This window comes from Manacus vitellinus, unplaced genomic scaffold (genome assembly GCF_001715985.3).
Source record: "Manacus vitellinus isolate BGI_N305 unplaced genomic scaffold, ASM171598v3 scaffold_32_pilon, whole genome shotgun sequence".
NCBI classification, from domain to species: Eukaryota; Metazoa; Chordata; class Aves; order Passeriformes; family Pipridae; genus Manacus; species Manacus vitellinus.
Genome location: NW_021940460.1, coordinates 3,130,051 through 3,149,037, shown reverse-complemented (window position 1 = coordinate 3,149,037; position 18,987 = coordinate 3,130,051). Strand labels below are relative to the sequence as shown.

Genomic DNA, 18,987 nt, shown 5'->3' with positions numbered 1-18,987 from the left:
ACGCGTATTTATTATTTTTTTTTTCCCTGCGCGTGGCAGCCCTTGAGCGCAGGAAGTGGCCGCGGGCCAGGCAGGTGACTGTCACAGCGCCCTGTCCGGGTCCCGGCAGGGCTGCAGGGGCAGGAGCTCGGCGCTGTGACCTGCAGGCAGCGCTCCGGGAGGCTGGGCTGGTGTTGGTGTTACGAAGATCAAGATCTGAGGAATTCGTGACTGAAGTGAGAGGGATTGCGTGAATATAGGAACACAGTTTGGAGGTCTTGGCAGTGCGGGAAGTGAAGGGGCTCCAGAACTTCCACAGCCCCGGTGTTGGAGAGTGTCTTCTTTCTGCAGTGAGTAGAACAGGCAGAGAGAGCCCCTAGGAAGGATTAGATGGCTTTTGAAGAGGAAAATGCATCCCTGAGTGCAGATGGGCATTGCTGGTGCGTTCAGCCCAATAAAACGAGGTTGGGTGGAGTGTTGGGGACTTGCTTTTCAACTGTGTTTCAGATTAAAGCGTTCAGTGTGTGACACCAACCTGCTCATGGTGTGTGTGCAAACTGAAAGTAGCTCAGTCATCCACCTGACCAGGCAGTTCCTTCTCCTGCCTTTCGAGGAGTGATAAGTGATCAAAAAGACAAGCGTTTAAGCCTAATTGCTTCTTCTGCAAAAGGAGATGTATGTGGCTTTAAGCTTTTGTCTGCCTTGTAGGAACAGCACAGGGGAGTTGTGGGGCACCTTCTGAGAACACCAGTCTGTTGGGTGGCTCTTGTGGATCCGTGAGTAGGTGGAGGACATGTTTCTGCAGACACTTGGGTGGTATTAAAATTAAGGAAAAAAGGGATGGTTTCTTGTGCTGAGAGGGGAGGGTGTTAGCTGTGGGATCAGAGGGAAAGAAGAAACCAATGCAAGCACTGAGGTTCTGGAGAGATGCTCTTCTCCTGGAGAAAGTACTTCATGGGATGCTGTGGGAGGCAGCCTAGCACGTTCTAGAAAGTTCATCTTGGCAGGCAGACGTCATGAAGCTAAAAAGAGAAACCAAGCAATGTTGGGTTTCTGTCTTGTCTTGTTGACTGTGGATAATGTATGCTAGGCCAAAAGTGGAACAGAAAATTGCAAATGAGCCAGTAAGTTGGAGGGAGATGTTGCCTAAGGAAGACTTGGAGGGTTTTTTTTGGTCACTTCTGTTTATCCTAGATAGTGCAGAGGAGGAATGGCTCTGGAGGATGGGAAGGGCCTGCTGAGGGTGTGCCAGGAGGTACCTGAGTCTTCACCTGGTGTCATTTGTGCCAAGACCTGGCAGAATACGTTCTCCTGGACTTTTTCCACCTTGGAAAGCTGTTGATCAGCTCTTCCCCTAAACGCTGTGCAGGTTCTTGTACTGCACAACTACCAGTGAGGTATTTGAAAGGCACTGAAAGTTCCTATGGCTTTGTTTTGTTGGGATTTAGGTTGGGTTGCACAAAAAATGGAGTTTGGGGTGCAGGGCATGAGGAGATGTCTACCCCGTGGGCGGGTGTTCTGGAAGGGTCTGGCACAGCAGGAGGGGGATAAGCTGGTCGGCAGAGCTCAGGTGTTTATTCGGGTCTGTTTTTCCTTTGTAGCTTTATGTGGCTTCCTTTGACTGCCAAATCCCGTGAAAACCTTTTAAGAGAAGCCCTGCTGTGTAGAGCCCTTTGCATCCTGGCAAAGCCTCGGGCTTCTGGTGTCTGCCCAGGAGTGAGCCCTGCTAATCGTGTGGGTGTGGGGACAGGGGTTTCTCTGGGCAGCCAGAGATAGACTTGTCCTTGCAGAGCTCAGTGGGATCTGCTGTGAGACACCTGAGGTGTCAGGACAGTGCTTTGCACGTGAACAGTCCTGTCACCTGTGCAGCTGGTGCTGAGCATTTGCTGCCTCCCAAATACCCAGGTCAGCTCTGCTGTGGGCACGTGGGACTGCTGCAGTGTGCCTTTGGTTTGGAAAACTGCTGCCAGCTGGGGAGAGGTGCTGGGCTCAGAGAGCTCAGCCAGCCCAGGCTGTTCCAGCCAAAGCTTCCCCTCAGCCCTCAGTGCGTGGTTCTGGGAAGGTGTGTTGTTTCCACCCCGGATTAAAGCCTGCTGCCTGTCTGTAGTTAATATTTGTGCGTGGTGCCAGCACAGGGAGGGGCTGGGCTGGGTTTGGCAGGTTAAAGGCTGTCACATCCTCCCGGGTGATCCCAAAGAGCCAAACTCTGCCTGGAAGGTGGTAGCCAAGGCGCTGTCGTGTCACACTCTGCAGGTCCAGGAGAACTCTGCCACCCATCCAGGGAGTAGTGTATAAATGTACCCACTTTCCTGGGATTTTTGCCTTCCTGTCTAATACAACTGGAAAGAATTCACATGCTGTAAAACTGTTTTGGAGTTGATACTGATGCTCCCCAAGAAATTACCCAGGAAGAAGTAAACATTTTATCCCCTTAGCAGTTGTCTTGTGCAGTGGTTAGCTTGGTTATTGTAAACATTTTTCTTTAAAAGGGTTTTTAATGAAACTTTGTTTTTACTGTAACTTTGTTGCCTTTCAGCATTAAATGATCTGCAGTGGGGTGCAAACAGATATATCAACTGCTACACAGTGGGTAGTAAGCTTTTCATTTAACATACATGTTATTCGTGGCTTTTTGCAGTATGTTCACAAGTAGCTGCTGTCCAGGGTATTTTTTATTCCTGTCTTGGGAATTGTCATACCTGCTACTTTGAAATGCCAGGCTGGTCTGGGATATATGAGTCCTGACACAGTGTAGTTAGACCTGTTCTGATTGATGTGTTCAAGGAGGGGAACATTCATAGGGAAAGTTCTCTTGGATCTCCCTATTGATGTGGGGAAAAAATGTATCATTCAATTATTTTTCAACTGGAGATCAGCATTTATTTGCTCTCCTTGGTGGAAGGAAAGGAATCTCCTCACAGGCCTAGAGAGGAGGAAGTTGATAAATGTAGGAGGGAAGTAGGCCATAATTTTATTTCCCACCTGTATATTAAATATTTGATTGTAGTTAGACTACTGAAGGTTTTTTAAGGCCATGTCCAGAACCCTTAAGTGTGTCTCTCCTTTAGCACTGGGTTTGGTTTTAATGCTGCTCTTTGTGGGAAAGGCACAGGAAGGAATAGTATTATGGTTGCAATTTAGCCATTATTAAAGTGGTTAATTCAATCATTAATTCAATCATTAACCACATAAATCACAAAGAGTGATTTGAGCTGGAAAGGACCTTAAAGCCCATCTCATTCCACCCCTCTCCCATAGGCAGGGACACCTTCTACTATCCCAGGTTGCTCCAAGCCCCATCAGCCTGGCCTTGGACACTGCCAGGGATGGGGCAGCCACAGCTTCTCTGGGCAACCTGTGCCAGTGCCAGATGGCTGTAATTTCAAGGAGGACTCCTGGTTTCTTGTTTGATTTTATTTTTTTATATGTTTTTCCCCTCCTTGCTCAGCATAACTGCAAACATATGTCACAATGCCACTCCTGGGCTGGTCAGTGGGGCTGTGCAGTTCCCTGGGAGCTGTGGTTATTCCTTGCTTCTGTTCCAATGATGGCACTTCCTGCTGCTGCCTGTAGCACCTCTTGTTTCTATGAAAAACTGAGCATCTTTTAAACCCCAGGGAAGGGTGAGAATTGACTAGAGGGCTCAAATCTTAGTGGAGTGGTGACTGGTCAGATTGCTGTTCATTTGCAGGAGAGCCCACAAACAGGGTGGGCTGGGGAACCACGGGATTTCTCCTTGATTTTACAACCTGCTTCAGGAAGGGGGAGTACTGTAGCCTCCAGAGGAGGCTGCTCTGTTCCTGGCTAATATTTTTGTGTACCACCAGTTGTAAGTTACCTGTACATCAGAACCCACAGTGCAGCTGCTGCAGCTTGTGCTTTAAATTGGAGCTGTGAGGAAAACGTCCAAGAAAATTGGCTTGGTTGGAGTTGTAACTTGGCTTCCTAACAGGAACCTTAAAAAAGGAAAAAAATAGGTTGGTTGCACTGAAATATTCTTGACAGACAACACATCTGCGGGGTACACCGAGTGCTTTGCTGTGGCTGGTGGCTCTGCCTGTGCAGGAGTGTGGAACAATCTGCCTGTTCCCACAGGACTCTGGGAATCGGGGCTGGTGTGGCAGCAGAATGAGCTGTGGCTGTTCCCAGTGTGCCTTATGCTCCATGCTGGCCTTGCCACTGGAGAGCTTGTGCAGGGAGGAGCAAAAGGTGCTTTTCTTGCCTCTCTTAGGATTTCTCCACTTAACTTCCCATGGGTTAGCATGGGGCAGATTGGTGTGGATTTACTCCGTGCTGATAATGGTGCCTGTGCATCTTCTGTCCGTAGTAAGGGTGAAGTAGCTCCTCTCTTTTACCCTGAGTGTTAATTACTGCTCAGGTGGAGCAGGGAGAGTGGCCACAGATGCTCCCAGCAGAGTGGCTAATGCTGTCATTCCTAATGCTCTCTGCTCCCCCGTGGCACCCATTAATCCTGACCGGAATAACGTAACCTTGAGGCAGGTTGGGAGTGTCAGGGCCTGAGGGGAGCCAGCAAGAGAGATGGAAGGACTTTGTACAAGAGCATGGAGGGACAGGACAAGGGGGATGGATTCAAACTAAGAAAGAGTAGATTTATGTTAGATATTGGGCAGAAGTTCTTCCCTGTGAGGGTGGGGAGGCCCTGGCACAGGTGGCACAGAGAAGCTGTGGCTGCCCCATCCCTGGGAGTGTCCAAGGCCAGGTTGGACAGGGCTTGGAGCAACCTGGGCTAGTAGCAGGTTCCAATCCATGGCAGGAAGGTTGGAACTGGATGATCTTCAAGATCCCTTCCAACCCAAACCATTCCATGATTCCGTGAAGCAGGTGGTGTAGTCGGTGAGAGAGAGCCTCATGTTGTGCAAACACAGGGGGCTGCTCTTTTTGAGAACTAAAGGAAAAGTGGCCTTTCTAGAGATTTCAGTTTCAAAGCTTTTGGGCCTTTTTCCCCCCAAAAGACTGGGGATGCTGGATAGACTGCTAAATTTCTGTCTGGAGTTGGTAACACCACCCTGAGGCATTGGTAGCAGCAGTGCCACAGCAGTTCCTCTCAGGCATTAGCAGCAGTCTGTGCCGTGCCTCCTGCACTTGCCTGTGATGTTGTTGATGCTGTTTTCCAAGGAATCAGACTGGAAAAGCTGCCAAGTAAGTTAGCAATACCACAAAGTGTTCAGCCCTGTGTGTTCCCCTTGTGCAGCACAGCTGAGCTGTCGGTGCTGTGGCACCTCCTGTGTGCCAGGGCTGAGCAGGATGGGCGTTTCAGCTGCAGAAAGCACCAGCACCTCAGATTTAACACAGCACCCTCGTGGCAGACACGGGGTCAGGCTGTACTGAGGCTCTCCTCAGCCTTTGTGCACTCCAGCAGCAAGGGTCTCATTGGCTTTGAGTGTTTTGTGCTGCTGTGATTGTGCTCTCCCCTGCACAAATCCTGTTTTCCTGAGCTGCCACTCGCACAGAGAGTACGAAGCGCGTTTGGAGAGATACAGCGAGCGGATCTGGACGTGCAAGAGCACAGGAAGCAGCCAACTGACACACAAAGAGGCTTGGGAGGAGGAGCAGGAAGTTGCTGAGCTGTAAGTACCAGTGGAGACATGGATTTGTGCCTGTCTTTGGGTGTTGGGGCAGAAGAGTGTGCTTGGGAATGCTGTGTAGCTGAGGTGAGCTGAGGAGCTGGAAGTAGATCTGGGGATTTTGGAGCTGAAAGCAAATTAAGTCCAATTTTGATGCCATCACTAATTTACTTAGTAGTCGAGTAATTTACTTATTTTGGTATTACTTGAACCAAAATAGTTTAGCATATGGCACTTGGCATATTTTAAAACCCTTTGGATAATAGGAGTATTTCAGGGGAAAAAAAATTAAATCTTGAAGGATGTAAAGTAAAAATAAAATAAAAAAGAGCTGTTGAAGTTTCACATCAAACAGGTCCACACCTGTAACTATTTTTTCCGGATCTGCATTAGAGTTGTTGTACTAAATTGAAAAGAAAAATGTTGTTGTGAGGTTTAGGGAATTGCACTGCTTGAAACAACAAAGAGCTGAGGGAAAGCAATAAGAGTCCTTGCTCTGTGCAGACCCCCAGTGTTCCTCTGGGCTGCTGTGGCCCTGACCTCCCCCTCCAGCCCACAGGAATCCTTGGATGAGATCCAGCATGGCTACAGAAGTGAATTTGCTGTAAAGGTGCAGGTCCTTGGCTCAGCCAACACATATAACACACAATTTGTGTGATTACCAAATTGTAGGAATTTTGCCTAACAAAAGACGTGCTTTTCCATTTTGTAAACTCATGACCTGGGCTTGTGGGACATTTTTCCCTGGATTTAGACTGAGCAGGGTATCAGCAGTACCACCTAAGAGGCAAAATTTTCTGCTGCCTCTCCACATTTCTGAATCATTGGCAAAGAGTTCACAGCCTTTGCCTAAGGAGAAATTCCCCATCATTTGGGCTTAATCACAACCTTAAAGTCAACAAATAAGAAACCCATTTGCTAATAGTCCTAATTTCTGTGAAGGCTGACACACTGCTGCCTTCAGGCTTTGCTTCCTGCTGTTCTTGTTTGAGAGAAGGGTGCAGAGCCAGCTCCATAAATTCATAATTCTGAGTCAAAACTCACTGGTTCAGTGCTGCTTCCTTTTGGTTATCCATGTTGGATTGGTTGGCCACTTCAGAAAACAAAATTGAAGAAATGTCAATGAAATACAAATGGAAGGTTTCTTGGTAACAAATTTAGCCATAGTCTCTCTAATTTTGGGGGGAAAAAAAGACTCTGTGAAATGAGATTTTGGTCTTGTCTCTTTGAAATGGGATGAAAAGCTTCCCAGGCAGTCTGGCTGCTTTAATACCTGACACTAGGCTGGATAAAAAAGTCCATTTAGGCAGTTTGCTAACGGGATAAATTTGTTCATGGCAGTTGTAGCACTGCAAGTACAGCTGAGGGTTCTCAGCCATGGATCCCTGAGGCTGGGAAGCCGAAAAGTGTTTTGGAAAAATGGACTATTTTGTTCCTCCTGATGGTAACTTGAACCGGACTTTACTTTGTAGCCACAAGGCTTTATGCAACATATTTCTTAGTGCCTCTGTCAGCCAACTGGCCTCACCTTTTAGAGAGGAAATCAGGGAAGTAAATTTGTCACAGCGTTTCTCTCCTTTATATGAATAAGTCGTGACATGGTGAAACACTCAAGATATTTTTCTGTGGAAAGATGGGTAAACCTGCCTCTGTCTTTTTTTTACTGTGTTGGCAGAGGAAAAATCTTCATCAGCATTGAGGTGCTGGAGGCAAACATTTTAGAAGTAACAAGCCCCAGAATAATGACATGGTCTTGATATATATTTAATATCTAATAAACAGTAATAACCAGCATGAAAGGGCTCACACTCAGTGCTGCTCTTCCTGAGTGTTTATGGCATTCCTTCTGGGAAGGATCTGGATGATTTGTATTGTCATGCCAGCTAACACCTGGGGGAGGGAGAGCAGCAAAAAGCCCTTGGATGTTTGCATGCTAATGGGGCATCTGCCTCAAACATTGTCCTGGCTGTTAACGTTCCTGGAACTGGGAAATGGGAGGCTACTTTGCATTTCAGCTTTTATCCCCTGAATAATGAAAACTTCTTATGTGCTTGCTCAGCTTGAAGGAGGAATTCCCCATCTGGTATGAGAAACAGGTCCTGGAAATTGTCCACCACAACACGGTGTCTTTGGAAAAGTTGGTGGATGCAGCCTGGCTGGAGATCATGACCAAATTCGCAGTGGGAGAAGAGTGTGACTTTGAGGTAAGGCTCTGTTTTCCATTTTATCCCATGCTTCTGCTAATTCCAGGTAGCTGAAGGCAGGAGATGGGAGGCATATGTTGGCTGCTCACACTATCAGAAGGATGGTGAGTTTGTTTTCTCTAGAATCCCAGTGGCATCACCTGCTTTTGGATGGAAAATGGTTCCATAAGCAGAAGCATGTGGATATCCCATACTTCCCAGTGGAAGGTGTCCCTGCCCATGGCAGGAGGTTGGAACTGGATGATCTTTAAGGCCCCTCCAGTCCAAACCATTCCAGGATCATGGGATGATGGCAAGAGTAAAATACTGATCTGTGTGTTTGCACAGGGAAACAGATACAACTGTTACAGTGCTTAAATATGTGATGGTCTGTGTATATAATTAAGTATAAATAAATACCTACTCTAGTTAAAAGAAGTTAAAAAGTACCATCTTCCACAATCTTTTCACCTGACACATTTCTAGAAGGAGCAGTAGTCTTAAATTAATGTAACTTGAAGTCAACACCTTAAAAATCTCTAAAAAACCTCTAATGAGTAGAAAGTTCCTCCAAAACTGGGATTTTTTGTTTTGTTTTTTCCCTTCCTCTTAGTGCTAAAGCCCATTAGCTCAGGTGTCTTGCTCAGGTCCACTTTTCACCAATATTTCCCTGCAGGTTGGCAAGGAGAAAATGTTGCCTGTGAAGGTTGTGAAGATCCATCCCCTGGAGAAAGTTGATGAAGAGACCTCAGAAAAGAAATCTGATGGAGCCTGTGATTCCCCATCCAGTGACAAGGAGAACTCCAGCCAGGCAGCCCAGGACAACCAGAAGGAAGCTCTCCTGAAGGAGGATGAGAACAGGAGGGAAAGCATGAGTAAGTAGGGAGGCAGCATGGCAGTGGGTAGCAGCTGGCAGTGAGTATTGGAGTGTAGGGATGTCTCAGACCTGGGCTGTGAATGTTTAAAGAGTGTTATGGGATGAAATCCTGGAATTGTCCATGTTAGGGCTGAATTTTGGGGGCATCACTTGGCTTTCAGCTCTTCTTACCTGTTTTAAAGCAGAAAATGTGCTGTCAGTCTAAGGTGTAATGAAATGTATAAACTTCTAAAGTATAACAAGTGTATTTAAAAATAAAAGTGAGGGGGGCAGTAAAAGTTCTTGCAGAATCAAGTTTTTGCTCTGATGTTCATCCTCAGTGCAAACCTCTCTAGCTCCAAAGCCTGTTCTTCTGCAGTCAGAGACAAGCTGTAAGTCTCTTTATGTCCCCAGTTGTCATAAAAAATAAGTGTTGGTTTTTTTTTCATTTTGGTTTATCCCCTTTCCAATTTTCAAATGCTGAGGCAAAATTCATGCAGAAAAATAATATTAATTATTTTAAGGGTTCAAAATAAAACATGCTTTGAAACCTTGTTCTCTCTTACCTGTTCCTCCTTGCTGCAGAGCTAAGCAGTGATATCCAAGGTTTTTCCTGGCTCTGAGAAGGTGGTGTTGAAAGAAAACCCCAATAATTTGTCCTGTGTGACTTCTTAAAAATGGAATTATAAGATTCTTTAAAATAGATTTCAAAAAGTGTTTTCAAACTGACAAGAAAAGCCCAGTTTCACAGTGTGGCTCTGACCTGGAGAGCTTAATTTTAAAGGCTTGTAAATGGAATAAACTGTTGGCATTTGTAAATAGCCACTCCAGCATCTGGGGAAGGTGTGTGTGTGTGACCTCCTCTAATGTGGGGAAGAGGAAACTGAAACCAGCCCAGCAAGCAAATAGCAAAGTCAGGAGTGGAAAACAAGCTCTACCAAACTCTAGTCCTAATAATTGCCAGCTCTTTCTGATGGTACTGGAAAATGTTCTGAGCTGTTCTGATTTCATTGCAGTGCCCTGTAGAACCAGGATGGAAAAAAAAGGTGGTGTAGAAACAATCTGGCCTTATACACATCCTTTGAAACAGGAGTTGTGCTGGGAGAGGGGCCAGTGGTTTTGAATTATTTATGTATACATATATTTTTTGTTGAGTGCCGTACAAGGCATAGGAAGTACTTTTTACTTTAAAAATGCTCAGTGACAAAATTTACAGCAGTGTTTTTAGGCCTGGGTGTTTTAGTAAAGGTTTACCCTGGTCCACTGTGTGGTATTCCAGCAGCTGTGTCCAGCTCTGCTCCTACTGGCATTGCCAGTGCAGTGCTCCAAGGTTGGATATCACGGGAATGGGGCTGCCTGCTCCTGTTTCAGCCTCTGACTCAGCTGGTTCTGGCCTGTGTTTAGTCACCTCTGTAAGCTGGGCCTGTCCTTCCCTTTCTGGAAAAGATGAACCTCAGCATTTTCCAACCCAAGATTCTGGGATAGTCATAACCTAAGCAGGAAAAGCAGTAAGCACTCATCTCTTAACTGCTTGTACATATGCTTTTATTAAAAGGATATTTTACTGCTAATGCTTTTATATTCTGGGTTTTCATAGAACTTAGGTTCATGGTAATTACTGAATTATGACATTATCAAATCATTGAAATCATTATTGAGTCAAATTATTCCAGAGTGTGTTAAAATAATTGTGTAGCACTTGTTCCAGTTACACAGCAGGCTGCAGAAGTAGGGAAGTGCTGACACACTTGGTGGGTTCCAGTGCTGAACTGCACCCACAGAAGCAGGATATGGAGTCTGGGGGTTCCCAAACACACTGACCTGGAGTTTTACTCTCTAATCACGTTCACACTTGACCACTGGGGATGTGATTTGAAGTCACTACACGAGAGTGAGTGTTTGGAAGCAGTAACAGGCTCTGTCTGTGATGTAAGAACTGTGTCTGCCTGTGCACACACGAGGGGGCAGAGCGAACCTTGGCAGTTTTATTAATACTTGTGTCAAACTTGTTTGTTTTCTTGGAGGAGAAAAGGGACAAAGAGAATTTCAGTCTCTCTGGTTAGGAGTCTGCTCTCCTTCAGAAGCTAAAAATAAGGCTTTATGCCAGCTTTATTGCATCATTTGTGCAATCTGGATTGACATTGTACTGTTAGGTGCTTAGGGAGTGAACTCTGGAAAATCTGCAGAAGTGAGAGGAAAGGTTAGATTGTCCTGAAAATGGATGAACTGCTGAAGGTGGGTTCTGCAGCTTGAGCTTTAAGCTGAAGGAGGTAGGTTTAGATTGGATATTGGGAAGAAATTGTTCCCTGGGAGGGTAATGAGGCCCTGGCACAGGTTGCCCAGAGAAGCTGTGGCTGCCCCATCCCTGGAGGTGTCCAAGGCCAGGTTGGAGCAACCTGGGCTAGTGGAAGGTGCCCCTTGGTGAGTTATATAGACATTTTCTCCCTTTGCAAAGCTCTCTGCAGAGAGATAGCTTTAAATGCAGATGATGCTTTATACTCCTTGAAAAATATGTTGCCCCCTACCTCAGGGCTGGTTAGGGCCTCCATTCCCAGGATTCTTTAGGATACTGTAAAACCCAGTTTGGGAGATTTTCCTGATATTCTGGTTTAACACTGTACAGATAGTGAGGAGTAGGGTGCTTTAATCTTTTTGGTTTCCTCTAATGTGAAGACAATGTCTCACTTTGCTTTACCAGATGATCGAGCCCGTAGGTCTCCTCGGAAGCTTCCCACTTCTTTGAAGAAGGAAGAAAGGAAGTGGGTTCCACCTAAATTCCTGCCACACAAATACGATGTGAAACTGAAAAATGAAGATAAGGTGAGTTGTCTGCACGAGTCCTTTCTGTTATAACTTGAATATGCAAGTTTAATTAGTCATTATCAGTGATTATACAGCACTTTCTGCCGGAGCCATGGCATTGGAAGCAGGAGAGTTGTCTGTAGGGCTGACCAGCCTGGCTGTTTCTATCTGTAATTGGGTTTTGTGCATGGAAACACCTGGTACCACACACTGAGTCACAGGGCTTTAGAGTGGTTGCTGTTAAGTGGCTCATCTCTGGTCAGGCAGTTAATGAGACCAGTCAAATCATGAGTGGCAGTTGCAGCTCTTGTTCTGAGCTGCTCCGAGTCGGAGGTAGCAGTGCTTTGGGAGGTAAGTGCTGGGTAACTGCCTCACTGCTCTGTGCTTTTTGTCAGCTCTTTGCTAATTTCACAAGAGAGGCAGTGCTGACCTCCATTTAATGAGTACCACATGTAGAGTTGTTCCTGTATTCTCAGGAAAAAAATCAAAACAAAATAAACATGAATACGTAAAAGCTTTTAAGTCAGTAGCAAGCACAAGCTGGAGGAAGGTTGGAAATAAAGCAGTGGGCTCTGGAAAGAAATCTGCAACATGAACTCATGGTTTTAACTGTTTTGGCTGACTGATTCTTCTACCAATCTCTCTCTCAGTTCTGCAAGCTCTGTTTGGTTTGAGTCTTTCCAAGAGAGCTTTAAAGAGCGAGGACTCAGTGGACATGAAGCAATACAACAGTCTTGCTCTTTTTAGCTGCATGATCTGAAGCGATGATGTGCTTAGAAGCTAATCATTAACAGCCTGCCTGTTTGTGATCTCCCAGATCATCAGCAACGTTCCAGCAGACAGCCTGGTCCGTACGGAGCGCCCTCCCAACAAGGAGATCCTGAGGTACTTCATCCGGCACAACGCGCTCCGCGCCGGCACGTGCGAGAACGCCCCGTGGGTCGTGGAGGATGAGCTGGTGAAGAAATACTCTCTGCCCAGTAAATTTAGTGACTTCTTGCTTGACCCACATAAGGTAAGAATTCCTAAAAGTACCTCCTTTGCTGTCACACTCGTCCTACACTCTTAGTCTCAGCGGAGACTTCAGTGCGCTGGGTGGGTTTTACAGTCACAGAATCATTAGGGTTGGAAAAGCCCCCTAAGATCATTGAGTCCAGCTGTTCCCCCAGCACTGCCAAGGCCATCCTTGAACAATATCCCCAAGTGCCACATCCACAAGTCCTCTAAATCCTTCCAGAGAGAAACAGAGAAGGAAAACCCACTCTTTTGAAGGTTGACTCTTTGAGAGGTGACACAGCTTGAGTGTCTGAAAGCGGTCTGCTCTGAAAATTTGAGGTGTAACTGCCTTTTTTGAGGTTTTTCCAGTAGTTTATGTTGCTTGTCTACAAGTGAAGACATTTCCTGGTGTAGAGAAATGGAAGAGCTCAGTCCTACCTGGTAGTGTCAAGTAGTGGGCCCTTTTCATAGCTACAGGAGCTGGATGTGTGTGACATCATGATGCCTGACCCTTGTATGGGAATGGACTGAGGGTTGGCAGATACCACAAATTTTGTACTGAATACTCAAGTATCAGGGATGGGTATTTTCTAGCTCTTTGTACTGACCAGCCAAAGACAGTTAACCAACTCAATGCCATATCATGAAATCTGCAGTTCTAACATCCATCTTTGGGTGTAGAAAGCACTGATTTGTTCATTTGGTAAACTCACTTTTTTTGTGGACTTTGTTGTTCTAAAACTAGAAGAGAAATATTTGTTCAGGACAAGGGGAGTGGCTTCAAACTCACAGAGAGTAGGTTTGGATTGGATATTGGGAAAAAATTCTTTAGTGTGAGGGTGGGGAGGCCCTGGCACAGGTTACCCAGAGAAGCTGTGGCTGCCCCATCCCTGAAAGTGTCCAAGGCCAGGTTGGACAGGGCTTGGAGCAACCTGGGCTAGTGGAAGGTGTCCCTGGCCATGGCAGGAGGGTGGAACAGGATGATCTTTAAGGTCCCTTCCAATCCAGGCCATTCTCTGAGTCTGCGATTCTGTGATTACAGAAGCCTGTTACCCTTAATGCATTGAGCAGTTTCATTGGAAAATACATTAAAAATATGGGCAAAAATCATTGACAGAATTGACAGAAATATCTAGATAACCTTTATTTACCTTTCAGTATTAATACAAAATTATTCTTTCTTTCATTTTAGTATATGACTCTCAACCCCTCAACCAAGAGGAAAAGCTCTCGATCACCTGACAGAAAGCTTGCTAAGAAATCCAAAACAGATGGATCATCCCTGGGGCAGCCTCTGAGCCCCACTCTCTGGTGTCACGTGCATTTGGAGAAATCTATAATTGGCTCTCCACTGAAGGTGAAAAACTCTAAGAATTCAAAAAGTCCTAAAGAGGAGCTGGAAGAGGTGATGAAAATTGTATCACCTGCTAAACTTGGTTCTAACTTTCACATTCCAAAGAGGAGTCGATTAGGAAAGGACAACAACAAATCCTTGGACAAAAAACAAAGAGGCAAAAGGGTTCTCAATGGGCAGAAATCATCGGGGAAAGCCAAGTCTCCCAGGAAAGGCTTGAAGACCCCCAAGATGAAAATGAAACAAATGACACTGTTGGACATGGCTAAAGGTACCACTAAGGTGTCCAGGACTCCCAGGAATTCTGGAGGCACCCCTGGATCTTCCAGGAAACCCCAGAAGCACCTGCCACCTGCAGCGCTCCATCTCATTGCCTATTACAAGGAAAACAAAGACCGGGAGGACAAAAAAAGTGCTCTGTCCTGCATCATCTCCAAAACTGCTCGGCTGCTCTCCAACGAGGACCGGGCCCGGCTCCCCGAGGACCTGCGGGGCTTGGTGCAGAAACGCTACGAGCTCCTGGAGCACAGGAAGAGATGGGCCACCATGACTGAGGAGCAGAGGAAGGAGTACATGAAGAAGAAGAGGGAGAAGCTGAAAGAGAAACTGAAGGAGAGAGCGAAGGAGCGGAAGGAGAAGGAGATGAAGGAAAAACTGGAAAAACAGAAGAGATTTGAGGACCAAGATCTGAAAGGGAAGACATTGCCTACTTTCAAACTGGTTGATACTCCAGAAGGACTTCCTAACACGCTCTTTGGGGATGTGGCCATGGTGGTGGAGTTCCTGAGCTGTTACTCAGGGTTATTGATGCCGGATGCTCAGTATCCCATCACGGCCGTGTCCCTGATGGAAGCCCTTTGTGCAGAAAAGGGAGGCTTCCTGTACTTGAACCGAGTACTGGTGATTCTCTTGCAGACCCTGCTGCAGGATGAGATTGCTGAGGATTATGCTGAGCTAGGAATGAAGCTCTCTGAGATCCCACTTACCCTGCATTCCGCTTCCGAGCTGGTTCGCCTGTGCCTGCGCAAGTCGGACGTGCAAGAGGAGAGCGAGGTCTCGGATAACGTAGATGAGAGCAAGGATTCGGCAGCTTTTGACGATAACGAAGTACAGGATGAGTTTTTGGAGAAGCTGGAGACATCTGAGTTCTTCGAGCTGACTCCTGAGGAGAAGTTGCGGATCCTCGGGGCGCTGTGCCACCGGATCCTCATGACGTACTCGGTGCAGGACCACGTGGAGGCCAAGCAACAGGCGTCGGCCGAGCTGTGGAAGGAGCGCCTGGCCGTCCTCAAGGAGGAGAACGACAAGAAGAGGGCAGAGAAACAGAAGAGGAAAGAAATGGTGGCCAAGAGCAAGGAGAACGGCAAAGATGAGCATATGATGGGCAGGAATGAGAAGAAAAAAGAGATGATGAAAATGGAGCACCGGGTGGAGATGGAAGCCGACGACATGATCAGTGCTGTGAAGAGCAGGCGCCTTCTCGCCATCCAAGCCAAGAAAGAGAGGGAGCAACAAGAAATACAGATGAGAGGTAAGAAAAATACCAAGAGAGTGTGTCGTGGAATAACTTCCTGGCAAAATTCATGGCCTGTTTTCAGAAGCATTGCCTGGTTATGTGGGTTTTGCTCACTGGAGATCTCTAACTCAGCTGCTGCTGTGGTTCCTGTGGCAGCTCAAAAATCTGGAGTTTTAAGAGAAAGTTTTTCATGTGTGGGTGTCTTTTGTTCAGTACCTTTCTAATTTTGTCAGGCCAAGGAAGGTTGGACAAAAGAGTATCTGTTTTGGGAACAGAAAGCAACCAAAAATTCGTCTATGTCCAAATATCATCTGGTTCTTACATGGAGAGGAGATGCTTCCTGCCTGAAAGCCAGTTCCAACAGCTGCTGCTGGCCTTGCTGCCCTGCATGTTATCAGGCTGATGCCAGCAGCCCTTCTCCCACATCAGAACAACTTGCACAATAAACCTCATTTTGCAGTTTCTCACTTCAAAGAATTAGTTATGGAGCTGTGTAAATATAAACTGTCCACTCACCTCTCTAAATCATGAATTGCAACACCAAACTTTGTGTGTGACTGTGTAATGAGTGCTGTTTGCTGAGGGGCGTGGATGTGAAGAGCAAAACACTTTGGAATTACATTTTAGGGATTTTTTTGTTGTTGTTGTAAATGTGGGTACTGGACAGAGGGAGGTGGATAGCACAACTTGTCTTGGTTATTTCTGAAACAACTGAGGGACAAACATCCCACATGGAGCCTGGCTTGTGTGCCTTAGCTGGAATGTGGGAATATCTGTTCTAGGAGACCAAGAATCCCTGAATTGTTTGGATTGGAAGGGACCTTAAAGCTCATCTGGTTCCACCCCCTGCCATGGACAGGGACACCTTCCACTAGCCCAGGTTGCTCCAAGCCCCATCCAACTGGCCTTAGGAACACTTCGCAGATCCAGGTGCGCCACGAGCTTCTCTGGGCAACCTGTGCCAGGGCCTCCCCACCCTCACAGCCAAGAACTTCCTCCTGTTATCCAAACTAAACCTCCTCTGTGTCAGATTAAAGCCATCTCACAGTCAGAGGTTTCTCTTTCACCTCTCTGGTAACATGTGTACACTGGGAGCTCTGACTTCTTCCAAGTTAAACCCGTCAAGATTACAACCAGTGCTGCCCAGCTTGCCTCTTAAAACCACTTCAAGAAAGCAGAAATTTATCTTTTTATTCTTTTTGGACTTCAAAAGAAGCCAATGCAGAAGTTCCTGTTGAGATAATGTGGTTATTATCAGTATTTTCTTGATAGTAAAAGTCGAGTCACTTCCATTTCCTTGTTACTGCAGCACCTACTAATTGTTCTTTGCCTTATCACTCCACGAAGGAGTAGTTCCCATACAGGCTGTCCAAAGTGATGGAGAGCTGGAAGCTTGTACAGCTAAGGGAGCCTGCTAGAGAGGAAAGTGCAGCTGAGAGTAGCTCACCTTCACTACTGAAAATGAGGTGTGGGCAGGAACCCTCTGGTTTGGTGTCTTTGTTCTCATTTTGTTTGAACAGTTTTGGCAAATGAATAAATTCAAGTGTCTGTCCTTTGCTTGGGAAAGTCCTTAAAGTCAGGTGTCTGTCCTTATCCTGTCACTTGGTGGTACCTGCTGCAACTGCTCTGTGCAGCTGGCTGGGAAAAATTCCTGTGTCCTGAATGCCCACCATATCCCATGGGGGCAGGATTGGAGAGCTGGGTGGCAGAATGGCTTGGGTTTGTCTTTGGGGTCTTGGCTCTCGTGGGGAGGGCACTGAGGAGGAGGGAGGTGGCACTGGAGCCAGCATCAGGCAGGAAGTCTTGAAGGTGTCAAGGAGACGAGGAATTCTGGAGGGATCATATCAGTACTACCTGCTGAATGGGTCTCCTGATGTGGTTTCTGAGACTCAGATGTAAAAACTTGGCACTTGGCTGTTGCTCCTTGCTCTGATTTCTGTCCTGTGACACAGGGAGAGGTCATAAAATTTAGGGAGGAGTTGATACTTACAGACTGGGTTGGGCAGCTGCTTGTGCCTGGCAGGATGGGACTAACAGGACAGTTTGCTGCAGTTGCTATTAGTTGGGTTGTTGGTGGTATTTTGTTATAAAAGCTGATCCTCCAAGTTGGGGTAACAAATGCCAAGGGTATGTTTTTCATCAGGTCTCCTCTAATCAGGATTAATTACATTGGCAGGACTTGAGAGCCTTACCAGATATTTACTAATCAACTGTTATCAAACCTGGCTTGACACAGAAAATGGCTCCAAGAGAAAGGGAGCCTGGGAAAAGTTCTGACGAGAAGGTACCTCGTCCCTGGGCCTCAGGCAGCACTTGGCCTCTCTGTGCTGCTTCTGCCTGCCCCCCTTCACCTTTCCCCTTCATTATGGTCTCATTCCACCTGCTTTGGACCCTCCTTTGTGAGGCTTCAGGGTCACCTAATTGTGGCCTTACAGTGCCTGAAGGGAACCTACAGTGAAGGTGGAGAGAGCCTGAAGTGACAGGACGAGGGGAATGGCTTCAAACTGGGAGTAGGTTTAGGCTGGATAACAGGAGGAAGTTCTTGGTTATGAGGGTGGTGAGGGCCTGGCACAGGTTGCCCAGAGAAGCTGTGGCTGCCTCATCCCTGCAAGTGTCCAAGGCCAGGTTGGACGGGGCTTGGAGCAACCTGGGCTAGTGGAAGGTGTCCCTGCCCATGGATCATGATGAGATGATCTTTAAGGTCCCTTCCACCCCAAACAGTTCAGTGATCCCATGACATGATTCTTGGCAGAAGCTGCCTCGCTTCCTGCTTCTTACCTAGAGATGTGAAAGGACATGCTTTGCTCTTTAAGCTCTTGCCAGGAGCCTGTGATGCCAGGATTTAGGCCACTTCATATTTTTCTTTTCCCTGTTTTTTGTCCACAGCCATGGATATTGAAAGCTACTAAAATTTCAGTACTTCTGTCATGTGTGGGAGGACTGAGGTTTCTGTTTTAATGCTCTCCCACATTTCCTACAATGGGAACTAATAATAAGGACTAATTTCTCCAGACAATTTTTATCCAGGCTTTCTTCAGCCCAGTTTATCCTTGTGCCTCGACTTCTTAATTCTTGATCTTTTTTCTAGAATGATGGGTGGAAAGTAAAACAAAAGGTTGGATGGTTGTGCTAAAAGAATATTAACTAAAGTTCCCAATAGATTTTTTTTTTTACCCCCACAGTGTGGTAAAATAAAAGACAATATTGGTGTCTGGATATAGCAAAGAAAAGCTAATTCTGCTCTGTGCTAATTCCAACAGTGAGGATGGAGAGAGAAGCAGAGGAAGAAAGAATCCGGAGGCATAAAGCTGCAGCTGAGAAAACTTTCCAGGATGGAATTGCCAAAGCCAAGCTGGTGATGCGCAGAACCCCGGTGGGCACCGACCGGAACCACAACAGGTGGGGAAGGAAACGCCCCTGAGCTGGCAGCTCTGCCCTGGGAGGGGGCTGTGTCAGACAGCAGCCCCTGGAAAAGGGTTGATGGGGAGGGAGAATGTAGGAACTGTGGAGAAGAGAGAAGGGAGCTGTTTGTGTATATGGAGTGTAGTGGGTGGGTACATGCCCAGCTTTCTGTGGCCTTCCCATGGAGGTCAGGATCACTCGACATCAGTGCTCAGGAACCTCATTGCAGTCATCTTTTCTTCTTTTTAGATATTTATTGCACAGGAATGCTCTCAGAATGGGTTCTAATCAAAGCTTTCCACATTTCTCAGCTG

General features: G+C 46.5%; 1 protein-coding gene across 1 annotated transcript in view; it reads left to right on the top strand.

Moving 5' to 3' along the window:
- The window catches only part of BAZ1B (bromodomain adjacent to zinc finger domain 1B), a 56,275-nt gene that overhangs the window by 13,948 nt on the left and 23,340 nt on the right, over nucleotides 1-18,987 (top strand). The window contains exons 2-8 of the mRNA XM_029961244.1: nucleotides 5,360-5,567; nucleotides 7,624-7,768; nucleotides 8,424-8,622; nucleotides 11,302-11,423; nucleotides 12,223-12,420; nucleotides 13,594-15,286; nucleotides 18,532-18,670. Of these exons, the coding sequence (XP_029817104.1) occupies nucleotides 5,360-5,567; nucleotides 7,624-7,768; nucleotides 8,424-8,622; nucleotides 11,302-11,423; nucleotides 12,223-12,420; nucleotides 13,594-15,286; nucleotides 18,532-18,670 (2,704 nt within the window). The remainder of the gene's footprint in view (nucleotides 1-5,359; nucleotides 5,568-7,623; nucleotides 7,769-8,423; nucleotides 8,623-11,301; nucleotides 11,424-12,222; nucleotides 12,421-13,593; nucleotides 15,287-18,531; nucleotides 18,671-18,987) is intronic.